The 19,199-nt window shown below is 40.5% G+C and overlaps 1 protein-coding gene across 3 annotated transcripts; it reads left to right on the forward strand.

Annotated features, from left to right (window-relative positions):
* The first annotated feature begins 514 nt into the window (after positions 1–514).
* On the forward strand, positions 515–18,762 carry sept5a (septin 5a). Of its 3 annotated transcripts, XM_034237847.1 has the most exons (12): positions 515–657; positions 802–815; positions 13,345–13,435; positions 13,534–13,620; positions 14,680–14,803; positions 15,183–15,317; positions 15,502–15,619; positions 15,712–15,813; positions 16,623–16,719; positions 16,803–16,938; positions 17,076–17,178; positions 17,547–18,762. In XM_034237847.1, exons 1-12 carry the CDS (start codon positions 609–611, stop codon positions 17,607–17,609), a joined length of 1,119 nt encoding a protein of 372 aa, XP_034093738.1. In that variant the 5' UTR covers positions 515–608; the 3' UTR covers positions 17,610–18,762. The 3 variants fall into 3 exon arrangements, with proteins under 3 accessions (XP_034093738.1, XP_034093744.1, XP_034093729.1); XM_034237853.1 differs by lacking the exons at positions 515–657; positions 802–815 and adding an exon at positions 7,972–8,122; XM_034237838.1 differs by lacking the exons at positions 515–657; positions 802–815 and adding an exon at positions 11,616–11,971.
* The last annotated feature ends 437 nt before the right edge of the window (positions 18,763–19,199 follow it).

Here is a 19,199-nt window from a genome sequence, read left to right on the forward strand (position 1 = left end):
AGCATGAAAAACGAATTGTATTAAATAATTTGAAAATAGTTTGACTTATCCTTGCAGCACTTCCCTTCAATATAAACAATTGCTAAGGGAAGTTAAGTGTTGAATCTGTAGGTTTATCTGACAGGATTATTTAATTGTGTATCCAATGATAGTGGAAACACCTTTTGGCCAATGATTTGTCAGAATTTTCACTTACAATTTCTTGGAAAACATGTCATTGATAATCATTCACATTTTTGGACGGATTGTTGAATTTGTTTATATGATAATTGAACACTGTACAAAACCTGTCTTGGACACCGGAAAGAAGTTATGGATGGCTGTCAGCGAGGTTGGTTTGGACACATCTATGGATGAACATGTGTTTAGAGAACCCTCAGCCCCTCGTGGCATCCTTTAGGACCCCTGCTTGTAGTACCAATTGTATAAATATCCATGAAGTAGGACCCCTGCCTGCAGTGTGATTGGCTGTATGTGTGGAGGAGGAGGGGCTTGCATCTGTCAGCTAGCCCCGCCCTCCTGCTGTCTGTCCGGGCTTTGGAGGCGAGGCGAGGGGCAGCGTTCTGTCAGCCGTTGCTTCGGTAAAATCGAGGAGGAGAGCGGGCAACATGTCGAGCAACATCAGGTACAAGAGCCGGATCCCGGTGAAAACAGGAGGTGAGCATGTTTTTCTGGGTTATATATACAGCCATGTGTTTATGAGAGTCTGTGCACTGACTGCTTCATGTTTCTGTCTCCCTGGGCGTCGCTCTGCATCCCTGCACCTGCCTCCCTCCTCATCCATCCCGTTATGTCCAACAGAGGAAACCGCCGAGGTAAGAGACATCTTTTATATGATTATATTTAGATTTGAGATTTGCTGTTTAATATCGTGCGTTGTGAGCATTCAGCGTCTCCCGGGACGTCCTCGGTTGCATTAGCATCAGCAATATTTACGTTTCAGGTCGCATGCACTACTCGGTGTTTTTCGCTCCCCGATGTGTAGGTTTGCCTGTCAGTTGTGTAAGCGCAGATGCTCTGAGGGTAGCCATGCCATCACAGGCTGCTCTGTGATGATGTGTGATCACCATGTGTGGCTCTGGGGGGGGGGGTTCATTTTTAGAAGCATATGTGGAGCAGGCCGGAAGCCAACATGTTAACCAAATGGCAGCATCCTTCCTCTCCATCTTTCTCGTTATTTGCGATCATATAGGACATTAAGTCGACTGATGGACTGACCTGATTATGACGTGGTATCAGCTCGGCTCCTGCCTACAGAGTGAACCTTGCTCACCATTGTTCTGCTCAGAAACACAGCTGTCACACGACGAGCCTGTAGGGGAGGTTGCATTGATGACCCGGGGCCTTCCTCCTCCTCCCCCTCTTCCCTTTGCATATAGTGTCTGATGACAGTATAAGGCCATGTGCACGTGCTGAGTCAGTGTGCTTGGATGATTCAGCTAACCTGATAGTTAACAGATTTAAAAACACGTCCTTCAACAACCTGGTTCAGATTCAGAATACTTTATTGTCCATTACATTTACATATAATGGTAATTTGTCTTTTGCACTGGAAAATAGGATAAAATAACACTCAACATACACCGTACTTAACATACAATTCTGACACACAAAATTAGAGAAATTGCAACTTAAATTGACTAAATGGCAGTAAAAGTGCAGAGTGGTTTGTTCTTCCACTGGAATGGGTCCATTAAAGTATCAGCTGTATTCATTGTAAATAATTGACTATAACATTACAATTAGGTGATGGGATTGGTGGTAGAATGTCCTAAGAATGATCCTTGAAGTTTGAAAAGGGGGCTCAAGTTGAGTCAAGGTATATATATTGTGTCTGGATTTCTCATGGTCCTTTTATCTGGCCATAGGGACCTTCAGTCTGAGGCCTGATGGTGGCAGCGTGAATGCTGGGTTGAGGGGATGGGTGGGGTCGTTGTGTATCTCGATTGCCTTCTTGGTTGTGAATTGATAAACAGATCGTGCAATTCTTTTTCAAATGAGCATGAAGCACCACAAAGCTAAAAAGCATCAGGGGTTGTAATAACAAATGTGATATATTCTATATGATGGTATTTAACACGTTAGTTAAGGATCAACTGTAAAGTCTACATTAAGTAACAAAATAGCAAAAAGCAGCCTTTTGCTTTAGTGAATTGGTTGGTCACTTAAACAATAATGTTCAGTTATCAATAATTGTCCAAGGGATGCACATAGAATCTTGATCCTTAACTTCCTAAAACATATATATTTTACCCACAAATGATTCCCATCTTCATATTTGTCTAACACACACACAACCTGGATTAATATGATTGTTTCAGAGACCTACCTAAAATTATAATCAATCGGTATAAATGTCTTAACACTCCTAAATGTGTAATGATTAATTTATGCCCAGTATTTTCATTACTACAGTTTTTACACCTTGTGAGTTTTTCTTCTTGGCTTTCAGCCGCTCTTCACTCCCACATACTGCATCTGATACTTGTGTATCATCCAGGCTGCGGAGGAGGACAACAAAATACTAGTGCTCAGTGAAAGATGAGATCATAACTGTTAAAATAATCATCACTGATAATCAATCCTAAATCAATATTTCCTTTCTCCTTTTCCTCTCTCTCTGCATCTCACTCCTTCATATCCCTAAACGTTCATGTCACTTCCTTTGCTGTGATATTACGTTGCCAGGCAACAGTCTTTTTTTGTCCGTTTCCAGCACTTCTCTGATACAAAGTGAGTGGATGACACCATCTGACCTACCCACAATCCCGTGCTGTGATTATTCTGCGAGTGGGTGGGTGTATTCACTCGATAGTTGTTGTTTTTTTTATCAGAGTAACTGAAAGAGGAAATACAAATAGATTTGTATTGTCATTATTCCATGTGTCATCACGATATGGTGAAAGATGACAGGAATGTGAATCACATCCAGAATAATCACAGCTGTAAAAATATCCTGACAAAATGTTAAAGTCTGGATAAATGTTTTTATTTACAGAATTAAGAAATAATATAGCAGTATTTGGTTTGTAAGAATGATACAATAAAGAATAAAAGTGATTGATCATAGAAGAGTTTTTTTTATAGATAGTGTTCTCCATAACTAGAGCCTCAGTAGACCATAAAACATCACAGCCAGAAATACACTTACTATTAACTTTATATAATATTTGTTATACTTTATTTACTTAGGAAGTCAACGTTACTTCTGCTGAATAACAGTCATTGTAGCCACATGTGACAATTACAGGATAATGTTTGAAAAGTTGAATAGAAAAGAGCCACAATAAGCTACTGGTCATACAAGAAAGAGTAACTCTTGAAATCAGTTTTACAATTTATTAATTCAACTTTTTGTTTGTATAAGAATAATTGTCTGACTTTTAAAACCTTTACTTGTGTATCTGTCCTTACAACTGCAGACGTGTATGAGGAAATGTCTCTGCGTTATCACATCTGTTGTCACCTCGGTTTGAGAAGACATCAAAGTTCAGCGGCCACATCACACACGCTGGTGTGTCGCTGTGCGATACACAGATGTTGTGTCACAAGCTTTTGCAACCGTGCACGTGTGACTCCCCTTCAGATGCACTCAGTATCCACTCCACCCTCCCCTAACTCTCTGTCTTTAAACACTGTCGCTGCCACAGATGGGACCCTCACCAGCTCCCGGTGTGGACCAGCTGCAGAGCAGGAACCGGCATAATCGGGGGATTGGGTGGGGTATTAAATCTGGGATTTGAACCCCCTGTGGCTCCGGCTTTTCAGCAAAAAATATATGCTTTTAGAGGACAAGGAGAGAGTGGCTGGTCAAATGACCTTGCACTTCTATGTCACACATATTTTTATATTTTATATACATTGTTTTTATATTCGGGATTGTGGGAAACAGTATTTCGATCTCTCTGTCCCTACACACAAACTGGAAGATTGACAATAAAGTTGACTTTGACTTTGATTACCATTAGATTAATTAATTTCCAGATTTTGTATTTTGTTCTTCCTTTAAATCGCAAAGAAAATCTTAGGAGTGAAATATTGAAACTCGACATGGAGTCTCTTTATGGCTTCCTCATATTTTAGATGTCTTGTGCTTCACACAGTTTCCCAAAATGTAGACTGAGTTTTTATATTGTTCGAATATTTATAACACTTTAAGAAAAGTAAAATAAAGTCCTGTCGGATTGAGGCTGTGGCTCAGTGGAATAGCGCGCTGATCTTCAGGAGAGAGCAAGTTCGAGTCCCACTGCAGTCAGCATGTCGTTGTGTCATTGGGCAAGACACAATACCCCAAATTGCTCTTGTGGGGATTGCCCACAGTACTGAATGTATGTAAGTCGCGTCTAACAAGTGACATGTAATATAATGTAACAATGTTTGAGAGCACAGCATCAGCCTGAAATGACGATATACTGTAGTTACAGTGAGGGCACAGACTCAACACACAGTAAAGATTGCTTGAATACCAACAGTCTGTAATGAACACAGCCATGGAGGATAAAGCAGCTTCTGTCACCTTTGTGTGAGTTTCTGCCTCTACAGGTTCTCTTTGGAGGGGCTTTCCTCCGTGACAGTCAAAGCTCCAGTTGTTGTTCAGGTGTTGGAGGAGTTTCTGCCCTGCGGTGTTCACATGCACATTCTTTCATTTTGTCATGCTGCAAACACTCATGTTATGATTCAGTAGAGCGTAGGTGCTGCTTAGTGTTTCGTCTTGTACCTGAAGCAGCTCAGCTCCTTTCCTTCTCTGAGTTGTATACGCAACACTGCAACACTCGTCATGTCTCAAGAAGCTTTTAGAAAGCAACTGAGGCTGACCCAGATAAAAAGATTATTTGAAATCTTTTAAAGTATTTTGTCTGCCTTGATATGTTTTGTAAGATCAGTTCTTTGGAAATAGGGAGTCTGATGTAATCCATTAAATAAATATAGAGATTATTTTATAACATCAAACTGCAAAATAAATCTGAAATGTTGCTTTAAATTCCCATCTAGGCATCATTTTGTTTCCCCCATCATATCCTTGAGCTTGGCAGTTTATTTCTGACCTGGGAAACAACAGTCGACAACAATCTCAACTCAACTTGACCTTCTCCAGAGATTTTAAACTGAATCACTAGGTCTTCATTAGCTTATTAAGTTTGCTTCAAATGTTGATCTGGAAACGTTTTATTCTTTTTAAATATCAGTTGAAAAGTGAGTTTAAAATGTAAGCCAGCAATCTTTAGTTTAATGTCATTTTAACTATTTGTTTCTTATAGTCAACACATTCCAAGACAAATACAATGTGTTTATAAGGATCTAATCATAGTTTGACCTATACTGTGAGTATTAGAAGTTGTTGCCACCATTTTTATTTTACAAAACTGTCTTTCCTGACGACATCTGATTGAATCCTCCTGCTGAATGTTCTGGGATGTTTTGAATACATTTCAGGGTTACAGCCATGCTCCCACAAGCGTCCATTGTCAGTAAATGGCCGGATGCTAAAACTGGGCTACGATGGCCAAGTGTCCTTCAGTCAAGCTATTTGTTGTTGCCTGAGCAATAACATGCTGTCAGATTAGCATGTTAAAGAGCTGAGTGCTGCATCTCCAAGGAGAGAAAGCAGGAGGGGGCCGGGGGGCTTAGGGGTTCATTGATGGTGTTTTTGTACCCCTCTCCCTCATCCATCCTATCTCCTCTTATCTCTCCCTCCACCCTCTGTTGCCTCACACGCTTGTGGGCAAGCTACATATTTAAGAGACCAATCAGGGTTAATGGTGTGAAAATGTCAGCTGCACGGCTGGGGGAAGCACAGAAGGCATCAGTAAAGGTCGGCTGGATCACAGGCTGCAAATTCAAGATCGTGGTGAGCCTGCAGTTTTCAAAGCAGGGGTTAAAAAACCCTCATTACTGAAGTACTTTTTTGACTACCAGTAATTCCTCTTTTACGTAGCTTACCATTTTGCTTTAAATGATCACTAGGTTGTTAAAATAAATCTTTAATGTATATATGATTTACAAATTAATGTAATATAGCAGCATACACCCCTATGCTTTGGAACGCTGAAGTTGAGTGATGTCTACCTGAGCAGAACATTCTGAAGTCACACTTCCTCTGCGCGAGTTTTAATGCTAATTTTCTCAGTACTTTATCACATAGCCTGCTGATTGTGCATGTGAGTCCTTGTGTGGCTTGCCCCTGAGACTAGCTAATAACCCCTGCTTGGCATTGCGCTAATATGGAGTATACCGCTGAGATTGCCGCCCTGACTTTCTGTGTATCCATTTAGGCTAACAATGTTAGCTCCTTCGTGTTGAGGCAAATCCACTTCCCTGGATTTGTAATAAATGATCTTTAAAGTGTGAAAGTATAAAACACAACACATTTTCCTCACAAAGACAAAACGTTGAATTGAAAAGCAATGTAACGTATCTTTCCCTCATTCAATATACAGAGGGATTCAATGCTATCAGCAGACTTTCTCTAGTATTGGAGAGCGTCACTATATTAGGGCTGGTAGATGTCATCTTGTTAAAATGTTAAGGATAGTAAATAAGTAACTTAGTAACCTTTAAATCAAACTAACTCTTCTAAGAGCTGCTTTTGTACCTATCCTTTTTGAAGTCTTTGATGGAACATATTCCTGTCTTCCTTTGCACAACGATCTGCACAAAATCGGACACATGGTGCTATGGTGGTGTTTGTCATCAACTGTAATCTGAAAAAGGGAGTTGTTAAATGTGTGATGAGCCTCTTCATGGTCAGTGGACATTTATGAAAGTCTTCTCCAGCCTAACTATGTGTCTGTGTTGGGATGCATCATCACTGCAGCCTCTTGTTTGGCAGCAGATGATGGGTACGCTTTTGGACTGAAGTCATTTTTGTGTGTGTGTGTGTGTGTGTGTGTGTGTGTGTGTGTGTGTGTGTGTGTGTGTGTGTGTGTGTGTGTGTGTGTGTGTGTGTGTGTGTGTGTGTGTGTGTGTGTGTGTGTGTGTGTGTGTGTGTGTGTGTGTGTGTGTGTGTGTGTGTGTGTGTGTGTGTGTCAGAGTCCTGCACGGGTCTGATTTTCAAGACCCGCTCCCGTCCCGCACCCGCGACGTGCAATACCGAACCCGCCCCGCTACCCGCACATATTGCCAATTAGTTCCGCAACCCGACCCGACCCGTCGGCACAAGATCCGCAACCCGACCCGAACCCGCATAGCCTATGAGCAGTGAAAACGTGCAATTATTAACACACGCAGTTGCATATTTGTCTCAAAAAGCGTGGGATGTTGGTTCTTTCCTCATCTACTGTAGGAACCAGAAGCCTCCAGACGCTGGATTTCGCTCTTGAGGAAGTGTTATTGAAAATGCTGTATCCTCCGCTAGAGAGCTTCACCTCAGCCATTTTGAATGTGGCGCGCACAGCAGCAGATTGATGCGCTGCAGAGGTTATGATTATGTGCGGTCCCGCGGGGGAGAGGTCTGAGGATTTAAACATTAAACTAAATTATTATTATTTTAATATATTTATTATGCAATACCCGCGACCCGACCCGCATCATCTTTGTTTTACCCAGAACCGAACCCGGAAAAAAGCGTTTGAAAAAATACCACCCGCGAATCACCTTTTTTGCGGGTCACCCGTCGGGTACCCGACCCGATGCAGGACTCGTGTGTGTGTGTGTGTGTGTGTGTGTGTGTGTGTGTGTGTGTGTGTGTGTGTGTGTGTGTGTGTGTGTGTGTGTGTGTGTGTGTGTGTGTGTGTGTGTGTGGTGTGTGTGTGTGTGTGTGTGTGTGTGTGTGTGTGTGTGTGTGTGTGTGTGTGTGTGTGTGTGTGTGTGTGTGTGTGTGTGGTGTGTTGTGTGTGTGTGTGTGTGTGTGTGTGTGTGTGTGTGTGTGTGTGTGTGTGTGTGTGTGTGTGTGTGTGTGTGTGTGTGTGTGTGTGTGTGTGTGTGTGTGTCCGTCCTGCCAATAGAGTTGACTCCTGGGGCCTTTTGAAAGCCGTTTCCGTTAAGACCACGACTTTCTATGACTGAGAGGAAGAAGCTGAGCGCTGCCTGCTGATCTCTGTCTCTGCAGGACTGTCCAGCATCTTTACTCACTGACACCAACAGTCATGGTCTGACAGCGAGGAAGTCTTTATTTTGAATTGTGGTAAGAGCAGAAAACCACAGAAGAAGCACAAAGTCAGAGACCATATATTGTCAACATGAGGATCCTGCACATCTTTCAGTTCTCTTTAAACACAATGATGTCCAAATGACAGTTGGTAGATTAAAATTAAAGAAATAAGTAGGCTAATCTTTATTTGAAAAGGTCATTTTAAAGCATTGCAAATTAATTTGGTTGATTTAAAATGAAATTCACTGACAGAAAGTTGATCTGCAAAATCCTTCTGTTGCCAAAAATTACCTAGTTAATGCTTCTGTGAAGGTTTAACATTAAACTTTTTCCAGGGATTGGACAGTCAGTTCGTAGACTTAAAAAATGAACATTTGAAAAACATTACCAGCAGTTATTTGCGAGGGAGAAAAGAAGAACAGAAAATAACAAGATGATGTCTACAAACATTCACATGAAGTTAATAAACCACAACCTATATACAGTTCTACCATCATGTAAAAGCCAAACACCACAAGATGTTTTTTTAACTTGCCTGCTGACTGCTTACACATCTTCCGGCGCAGACTGAAAACTCATCTCTTTCGACTCCACTTCGAGCAATAAAATGAAATAAAAAAGCACTCGTATACTAACAAAGCACTTATATACTAACAAACGACTGGCTTATCTAAAGCCAGTAGAGTAGCACTTGAAATGTTTTGGCTCTATGAAACCTAATGTACTTATATGATTCTGTTTTCTTCAAGTTTGTATCTTGTTGGTGGAATGCACTTATTGTAAGTCGCTTTGGATAAAAGCGTCAGCTAAATGTAATGTAATGATTAGCTGGAGGATGCCAAAGACAACTTAGTACCTCTATAACAGCAAAAGCCAGAGTGCCCTTTTCTTACGATATACAGTTTTTCAGCATAACAGAAACCATGACAATGTCTTGCACATTTCCCAACCTTTTCCTCCAGACCTCCAGGCATTGATGGTGGATAATGTCTGAATTAATTGGTGTTTCATGTGTTTTTCACATGTGTTAAAAAGGTCTGTATATTCAAGAGTAATTACGTGTTGATTACATTTTCGGTTTTCCAATTGCGGAACAAGTGGTCCGATTGAATGAATGGTTGCATCTTAAAACTCTGTGTCATCTTATATTATCCAAAACTGTCAAGAATAAATCCGGTTGCATCTCTTTCTTAAGTGCCCTAGAAAACTAAACTGAACTAGAGCGCAGACCTGCATGAAAAATCAGTTTCCATAAATTATAAATAATGCGTATGATCATAAAAATTCAGAAATGTTGAGCCTGTCCCCAGCCTAATGTGTATCAACAGATCATAACCCACCTCTTTGATCTAAATAGTCGCTTTTTCATAATCCAAGCCTATTTTCATGTGTGACCTGAGAGGTGAAAGCAGCAGCAGCAGCAGCAGCAACCTGACATGGTGACAGGAGGGAGGTTGTGAATGAATAATATTAATAGAGACACAACTTTTTGGCTTCTTTAGTAATGACAGATTTTTGATTGATCAAATTTGCACAACAAAAGAGGCGTGACAAACATTAAGCTGGTATCTGTCTGGTCATAGGAGAAAGGGACAGATGGCCTCTGATAAAGACCTAAGGTGGGGGTGTAGCCGGGGGGGGCTATTGTTACACCATTTCAAGGCATCTGTTCTTCTCTTTTATTCAGATTGCCCCACACTCTTTCATGTCTAAAATGATGCAAACTCTTCATCTTGCACCACCATGTTGTTTATTTCCTTCATGAGGCTCAAACTTTTATTTACACCATTGAATGCTTACAACCGGCTTAGACTATGTATATTTGAAAATATAAACTTATTATCAGATTCCTCTGTCGCCCCCCAGTGGTGTGGAGTGTGATTGTTACATCCTGTACGTGGCATCACTGTGGGGTGTGTACTTTTGGGAAAGAAAGGGTGAAAAAAAACTGCTTTTATTTCAAAGAGCATTTAAGCTCTGCGGCCCACATAATGTATGAGCCGGACACACACACACACACACACATACACACACACACACACACACACACACACACACACACACACACACACACACACACACACACACACACACACACACACACAGAAAAACACACACCACCATCACATCTGGAAGCAATCCACTGCAACCTCTGCCATGAAATGTACCTCATTCACCTCTACACACACACACACACACACACACACACACACACACACACACACACACACACACACACACACACACACACACACACACACACACACACACACACACACACACACACACACAACCAACCACCACATCCTTTACATTACTGTCTAGACGAGATCTTCTCAATTTCAGCTAGGACTCATAGGTATCTGCTGTGGGGATCACCAAACAAAACCAATCCATTCATTAATGTAAAACATGTAACATTATTCAAGGTAATGTTTGATATTTTAGTAAATATGCTAATTAGCTTTTTTGCCTAATACAACTCACACTGTACATTTATAAATATAAAATGTATCATTTTATATATTGTTATTGCATACATTTCTCCTTTAACTTATGATTCAAAAGTATACATTGTTATCCCAAATTACTATTACTTTTAAAACATGCCTATAGTTTAGTTAAAATAGACTTAAAAATAAAAAAAGAAGGAAAATACCATTATGATCATATTAGCTATAGCATTGACCCGAGGACCCCTTGTCTCATTGAGTTTGAGCAGTTCCTATATAAAAACTAGAGAAAAGTACAGAAAATGAATATAGATTATATATATGAGTAGCAAAACTCAGCTTGTTCTTCTTTTATCTAACAATAACAATTGTACACCCCCTCTGGTTTATCCATTTGTTTGTTGGAGGCTGACCATAGGTTAGAGACAGATTTAACTTCCTAAATTATAAAGTTATTATGTTACTATATAAAGTTGTTAAAACACTACAACAGTGAAGTGTTTAAATCAGTCAATATCTGTCTCATGGAGCATTTGTTTGCAGGAAAAGTAATTTTACTTTTCTTTCAATACGTGTGCCAGTCGATACTTTGGTTATTTTACTTAAGTAAAGGTTGTAAGATTATGTGAAACATGAACAAAAGGATTCAATAAAAATTTCACCTTTGGCTTAAGGCACTGACTGTAAACCTCTTGTCTAAACAACACACACACCCGTGCTCAGACACAAGTTTATTTACTTGTTAATCTGATAAACTCTCTCCACAAGCCTGTACTTGCAGCGTTTGTTTCTTTATCTGTTGTTTATTCTACAGCTTATTGGACCGTCAAGTTCACACTAGTTATTTTGTTACAAAACGTTACGTCTGTTGCTTCTCCCTGTGCATTTCTCTGTTGAGCATTTCTCTCGGTGTAGAGTAGAGTTTTATTTTTCAACTGTCTGAGCTGGGGGAGGGAATCCATGCTGAATGAATGAGTTTCTTTTAGCCGTTCGCTTCTTCCATCCCTCCCTTGTTTCCTCCCTCAAATTGCCACTTCTCTCTTACTCCCGCTCTCCGTCTCAGAGAGAATTCCTCTGTACCTGTCTGAACAGGGAGAGTCGGAGCGCTGCAGAGGAAAGAAAGAAAAAGAAAAGAATCAAGAGAAGGAGAGTAGGAGGAACATAAGGCGCACATTTAAAGAGCACAAACCGGGTAGAGGTGTGTTTGAGACATTTCCAGAAAGAACACAGGGCGAAGGTTTATCGAGATCTCAAGGCTCCAAGTTGTGCTGTTTTTCTGATCCCTGCTGGACTGTTTTACAACTTTCTGAGACCAGTGGCTATTTTTGGTCTGTGAGTGTTGGAGCGGTTTGGGATGGATGCCATCATGCTGCAAGAAAAATTGGTGGAACGGCTGCTGTGCCCACGAGTGAGAACCGCCAGGCAGAAGGTAAAAACATTGGATTCCTAAGGGATGAATAGACAAAAAGAGTGGAAATCAATCAGGACAATTGAAAAATACAATGAAAAATATAGACAAAGAGTAGAGGATTACTTTATAAAAGCATAAGTGTAGAAGACCTTACTCCCCTGGACTCAATGCCAGCGTCTTTTGATGTAATCTCTGCTTTCTGTAGAGGTGTGTGTGTGATTCCTCGAGGGACAGATTTGCTGTGCTTTTATGATTACTCACTGATTTATCTACAGATTTCCTCATTCTCTGGCTTTCTGACAAGTGTGTCTGCCATGAACTGGTTGCACAGCCTGAGTGTGTGTTTTTGTAAAAGTTATCCTCACCCTGGGGCGCTGTCGGAAATGCCTATGACAAGTTATGACAGTTTATGAGGACTCTGACTGTTTGCTTGGCTTGTGTGTTTGCACAGTGAAAAAGAGCTTTTCAGGTCTGTTGAATGTAGCTTCTGTTTGTGTGTGAATGCTCTCAATGGACCTCGAGTGTGTACTTTTACCCACACATGTCAACGGGCACTGTCGGGTAAAGATGACGTTATGCCAGATCCAGCAGAGAGCCGCAGCACTGAGCCTCTCTGTGTGGAACAGCGAGAGACTGCTATCCTGTCGCTTATTGTGTTTCAGCGAGGCTTTAAGAGGAATAGTGAGGCGCTGGTTTATTCTCAGCTGCTTCAGAGGAATGCTGTGCACATGTTTTTCCATGCAGTTTTCTGTCTGTTGTGGTGATTTTTACAGCATCAGAGGCTGCCAGATACATTTTGTGTTCCCATTAGAAACCCTCTGACGCTCTTACACTTATTGGGTGTTATTTTGAAGCTGTTTGCTGCTTTTGATGTTTTATTGTAGTCCTGAAACAATTAGTCAACTATTCAAGTAGTAAAACAATTCTGTTAAAAGTCCATAGAAAAATTGGTTAGTAAAAGGGCATTAGCTACAAAATATAGTAAAAGTAAAATGATTTATTATGTAGATGGTGCCATTTCTGAAAAATGTATATTTTATTATTGAATTGGAAATGGAATTACACAACCCTACCCTATGAATGCATACAACGTTTGATCTTATCTCAACCTTTATTATTATTACAGTATTATTCATCATTTGTCTGTTAAATATACCTTATTTTTATCTTCTGGATGACCTTAAGTTATCAAAAAGTAAAGTAAAATATACAATATTTATTAACACAGCTGCCAATTATTTTTTCTGTCAACCTACCTTTCCACTAATCAATTTGTTTGAACTCTACAATAAGCCGCACTCGTTCAGTGACTGATACTTTCTTTTACAAATCATGCATTAATACTAATACTCAGGACAACTAACACCTTCTTCTTTGTCTTTCTGTCCCAGGAGAAACAGTATGTGGGTTTTGCCACTCTGCCAAACCAGGTCCACAGGAAGTCTGTGAAGAAAGGCTTCGATTTCACACTGATGGTGGCAGGTCAGTAACTGGAGATGCAATTTAAGATGTAATTTATAAACTGACAAATGAAACTAATACTTAAATAATATCATACCATTAAATATGTCTGTCTGCAGGAGAGTCTGGGATGGGCAAATCCACTCTGGTCAACAGCCTGTTCCTCACCGACCTCTACAAAGACAGGAAGTTACTGAATGCTGAAGGTGAGTTTATATGCTATTCATTATGCCTCTGCATCATAATGAATGCACTGTTCGATCAATACAAGCACTCTGAGCTCTGGTACTTATGTCAATAAACGTAGGTATGTATAAACTAGCCCACAGTGTATCTTACATTTACATATCAGCTGCACTGAAGAAGTTTAAAGCGACACGGTCCTGTGTGAACCCGTCGCTACTTATATCTATGGCCATTCATTTGTGATCAATATATTATTTTGTTTGGTATTTATATGTACAAACAAAATGTAATCATTTCAAAAAATTATAGTGATACAGATATGTCAGATAACACAAAATGACCAACATTAAAGTTCAAAATGTAATGTTAAATGACCCTGGGAAACATAATTCACAACATGTCAGATGTGTTGGACAGCTAACATCGGTTTTACTAGTTACAGTAGTTCAGTTTGCTAGGCAACAGTTACACATGCCTGTTACTGACAGAAAGTAAATATTCATTCATTCTCTACGCAGTAACTAGTTTGTGTGGTGCAACAGGCTACATTTAGTTAAGTGAAAACTGTGATGGAAACTTCTGAAGCAATGGAGACAGGACTCAGAGAGACACGGGGAGAGCAGGAACTTTGATAGCAAACACTGATGGTTCATTTGGAGCTTCGGCCGGAGAATTCACAAGACATGTGCTGTGCCACGAGTGGAAACAGCGGATGCCAAACAAATTCTGAAGATCTCTACCCCAGACCCATGTATTTAGCTAGTTCTGAGAGAATACTCAACATGCTGCATAACAAGATAAAACACATTTTTAATGGGTTACAATTAAATTACAGAACAACTGATGCAGCAGGCTCACAGGCACAACATGATTAAGCCTTGTTTTGTAAATGTTAGTAAAAGTCTGAACGGGCTATGGGATTTGTCCTCTATAAAATATTGAATAAGAATAGCTCTGTTTTTTTTTATATCAAATGAATCAATATGTTGATAAATCATGCCACTGTTGCTAAAGGCAGAACAACAAAGATGCTTTCCTTCATTTGTCTCATTCTCCTTCTCTGTGTGGGTGCTTTGCAGAGCGGATAAACCAGACTGTGGAGATCATCAAACACACTGTGGACATCGAGGAGAAAGGAGTCAAGCTCAAGCTGACCATCGTCGACACGCCGGGGTTCGGAGACGCCGTCAACAACAACGAGTGGTGAGCTGGGAGACCTGCTTCTCTGACACTGCCCTCATTCAGCCTGCAAGCTACAATTCACAGTCTGTGTGTGTGTGTGTGTGTGTGTGTGTGTGTGTGTGTTGTGTGTGTGTGTGTGTGTGTGTGTGTGTGTGTGTGTGTGTGTGTGTGTGTGTGGTGTGTGTGTGTGTGTGTGTGTGTGTGTGTGTGTGTGTGTGTGTGTGTGTGTGTGTGTGTGTGTGTGTGTGTGTGTGTGTGTGTGTGTGTGTGTGTGTGTGTGTGTGTGTGTGTGTGTGTGTGTGTGTGTGTGTGTGTGTGTGTGTGTGTGTGTGTGTGTGTGTGTGTGTGTGTGTGTGTGTGTGTGTGTGTGTGTGTGTGTGTGTGTGTGTGTGTGTCCTAGCTGGAAGCCAATCACTGACTACATAGATCAGCAGTTTGAGCAATACTTCAGGGATGAGAGCGGACTGAACAGAAAGAACATCCAGGACAACAGAGTCCACTGTTGCCTCTACTTCATCCCTCCATTTGGGCACGGGTAATTACACACAGATACACACACACACACACACACACACAGATACACACACACGCCTTTTTCATTATTGGTGCAGGAAACGTCTTTTCTACCTGCGGATTTACTGCACGGCATCGTCGCTTTAAGGTGTCTTGATTAGGGAAATGTACTCTCGCTGTACTTGACGCTGGATTCCTCTCTGCAGACTGCGTCCGGTTGATGTCGAGTTCATGAAGGCTCTACATGAAAAAGTTAACATAATCCCACTCATCGCGAAAGCCGACTGCCTCACGCCCAACGAGATAAAGAAGCTCAAAGACAGAGTGAGTCTCCGAGCTGCAACTCCACAGTGAATTCAGCATGTTAAACTGTATGCAGATCATTCACTGTGACCATTACTCTGATTTATCTTTAGATACGAGAGGAAATAGACAAGTTTGGGATTAAGGTGTACCAGTTCCCTGAATGCGACTCTGATGAGGATGAAGAGTTTAAACAGCTTGACAAAGAGCTGAAGGTGAGTCCAGTTCATGAACGCATTCATTCTTCATGGAATTAGCTGTACCTCTAAACACAGATTAAGGTCATTTACACAGAAACGTTTTAGGACCAGGCATGCTGGGAAAAAAATATTAAAATCTTTGATTTTGGGATGAGTAAATGTCTAGATTCCTCTAATGTTCTCATGCCGGTCCCTCTTCAGTACCCCCCTTCTCTGGAGTTTACAGGATCACTTTTTGTCACTCAGAGCCAAAGCCAGGATTTTACAGATACTGGAGAACACACCCTCTCTTAAAGAATACTGACAACACTGTTTATTTGTTTACTGTATGTTTAATGTGTTTAGCTGTATGGTTAGTTTTTCTGTAAATCATATTTCCCAACATAAATGCCTCTATTGCTGTTTTAAAGTAATCTTTTTCATGGCTGGGAATAAATCCTGGTGTGGACATACTTGATCAAAAACTCCCCAAATATGTTAAACAGGACCTCAGTGTTGTCACTCACTCCTCTTTAGAAGTCTAGTCATCATTAATGTTAGTTTCACTTCTCTATATATCCTCCCTTCTTATCCTGATCTACTTACTGACATTAAAGCCCTGTCAATGACCCTAACATCACATGTCGGAGCATTGAAACGTTTTTGGTTTGTGCCGTGTATCACAGATCAGCTGGGAAAATCTGTGAAAGAAAAGTAAACAACCATCTGTTTTTCCGCATGTGTATAACTCTGTGAGTATGAACTGGGGCCAGCATGCTCAGTCAGCTGTCTCTGGATGGTTCAGGGTTAAAATAACAAATCGGCCCTCATGTCTTTGTGTGCAGGAGTGCACCCCCTTCGCTGTGATCGGCAGTAACACTGTGGTGGAGGCGCGGGGGCAGAGAGTGAGAGGGAGGCTGTACCCATGGGGGATCGTTGAAGGTGCGTTTATCTTCCTGTTATTACACTGAGTTTGAATGTAATAGCTTGGATTATTAAAATATTTTTCCTACTGCTTTTCTCAGTGGAAAACCAGTCGCACTGTGACTTTGTGAAACTGAGGAACATGCTGATTCGCTCACACATGCACGACCTTAAAGACGTGACCTGCGACGTGCACTACGAAAACTACAGAGCGCAGTGCATACAGGAGATGACCAGGTTGGTGTGAACAGGAGAGAGGGAACATGTTTTGTAAACATTTCAGATAACTGCTGATCTTCACAGATTTTAGTATCCTACAGTTTTGCCTGAGTCACCTATTCTCCCCCCTATTATCTTTTTCTCCTCATCCTCAGTAAACTGGCTCAGGACAACCGAATGGAGAGTCCCATCCCCATCCTGCCACTGTCCACACCGGATGTAGAGACTGAGAAACTTATCAAGCTAAAAGATGAGGAGGTATGAAGCCACTTTATTTGTTTCACCAAACAGTTCATGTTTTGATTTCTGATCGAATATGTTTTTTTTCATTAATGTATCCTAGAAGGGTATACATATAAAAAAAGAAAGATTAAACAAATGCAGAAAATAACAATTAGATATAGCATTTACATAAGTACAAAACCCTCTGGAGATTCTGTTATGTTTTTTGAGTGCTATAATGTGGATGTGGGACTAAAATCCAACTTTTCATCATCAATATCGTGAAGGAAAACAGTGATTACTTTCTTAGTCCTAGAGTCTGTAATATTTTGTCTTTTTTCCCATTAAATGAACACTAGCATTACATGCAAGAGGTATTAATGAGCGTTTCCCTCTGTGTGCAGCTGAAGAGGATGCAGGAAATGCTGAATAAGATGCAGCAGCAGATGCACGACAAAGAGCAGTGATGTCTGTGCTGCAGCGCCACCTGCTGTTTCTCCCCCGAACTGCAGGGAGACCTGCAGACTTTGAACATGGAAATCTCGTGTTATTGGCAGCTCCGGCTGTACGTGTATCCTCAGTTTGGTGCTTTGTATAGTTTGTCTGCCTGGACGGTTGTTTGTCAGAGGGCGTTTTTTGTCTCTGAAACTCTCCGTTTGTCCACCTTGAGCCTCTTGCTGTGGTTTAACAGTCTTAACATACAGTATATAATATAATTGCGTAATTTCAATTACTACTCTCTGTATCTAATTTATAAATGCAATGCTAAACTTTTTGGATATTTTGTCAGGGTATGATGTTTTGTAAAGAAATGTAGGTTGTTGGTGATGTTAACATTTGATGAATATTGTTTTTATTATATATGTGTGTGTGTGTGTGTGTGTGTGTGTGTGTGTGTGTGTGTGTGTGTGTGTGTGTGTGTGTGTGTGTGTGTGTGTGTGTGTGTGTGTGTGTGTGTGTGTGTGTGTGTGTGTGTGTGTGTGATACATTTCATGATATTTCCTCCAGTTGTCCGTCCATATAACTCCCTTTTAACCACGTTGGGTCTTATTCTTTTTTTTTTTTTAAATCCAACTTTTTCTCTTGTTATTTTGCTCTCTGATCCCCATAAATGTCTTTCCTGTGACATTTATCACATATGGCAAGTCAACATATCTTTGATTGAAAATGCACTTATTGCCAGTAGCTATCTGTGAATGGAGGATAAAGCCTTTGACATAATGAGAGGGTCGGTGCAGTTCAGGGTGCATGTGCAAGCATGTTGCCATTACTCATATCCGCTAAAGGCTGTGGGCATATTTCTCCTGCTTTATAGCCGATGCTTGTATTAAAATACATAAGTATGCTTTGTTGCCGTTACGGTAAAAAATAGACCAATAATAACATAAAATTATAAAGAGGAGCAGCTGCTGTTTGTGCTTCTGTTTAAAATCTCTCTGATTGAAAGTGAGTTGATGCATTCTGCTAGTGAAGATGTGTATCCTATGTGTGAGTGTTTTTGTGCGAGTGTGTGTGTGTGGGCTGATGCTGAGAAACAGTACATATTTTGCCTGAATGCTGTAAGCTCAGCCTGTGCCCCATTTATAAAAGTGTGACAAATAAACTTTAGTTTCTCGTCAATCTGCATCGTTTGTCTGAGTATTACAGCGTGAGCTCAACATCCTCCGTCACTTCCGCCTGTCAGTCTGAGCTCAGAGCTGCAGCATTATCTGCTGAGTCATGTTTATCTGCTGCAGCCATTCTTCCTCTGCTCTGCACATCATCTGCTGCCTATCAGAGCAGAACAGAAACTGCATTTTCCTTTACAGGGACTTTGACTATATTACAAAGTAAAAATGTACAAGTCAAATTTCTGAATTCAATCTTAACTAAAAATAAAAAAGTAATGTTTGTAATAACATGGATAATATCGTAATGTATCTGTTATGTGTCTTCTTAATCTGAATCTTAAAAGTACCTTGTATTTTTTAATAAATGCAGTTCACTAAAAATTACAATATTTGAATATTATACCCTGAATAGTAGGGTTTAATAAGTATAAGGTGAAAGTGAAAATA

The sequence above is a fragment of the Gymnodraco acuticeps genome, unplaced genomic scaffold (genome assembly GCF_902827175.1).
Source record: "Gymnodraco acuticeps unplaced genomic scaffold, fGymAcu1.1, whole genome shotgun sequence".
Classification (NCBI taxonomy): domain Eukaryota; kingdom Metazoa; phylum Chordata; class Actinopteri; order Perciformes; family Bathydraconidae; genus Gymnodraco; species Gymnodraco acuticeps.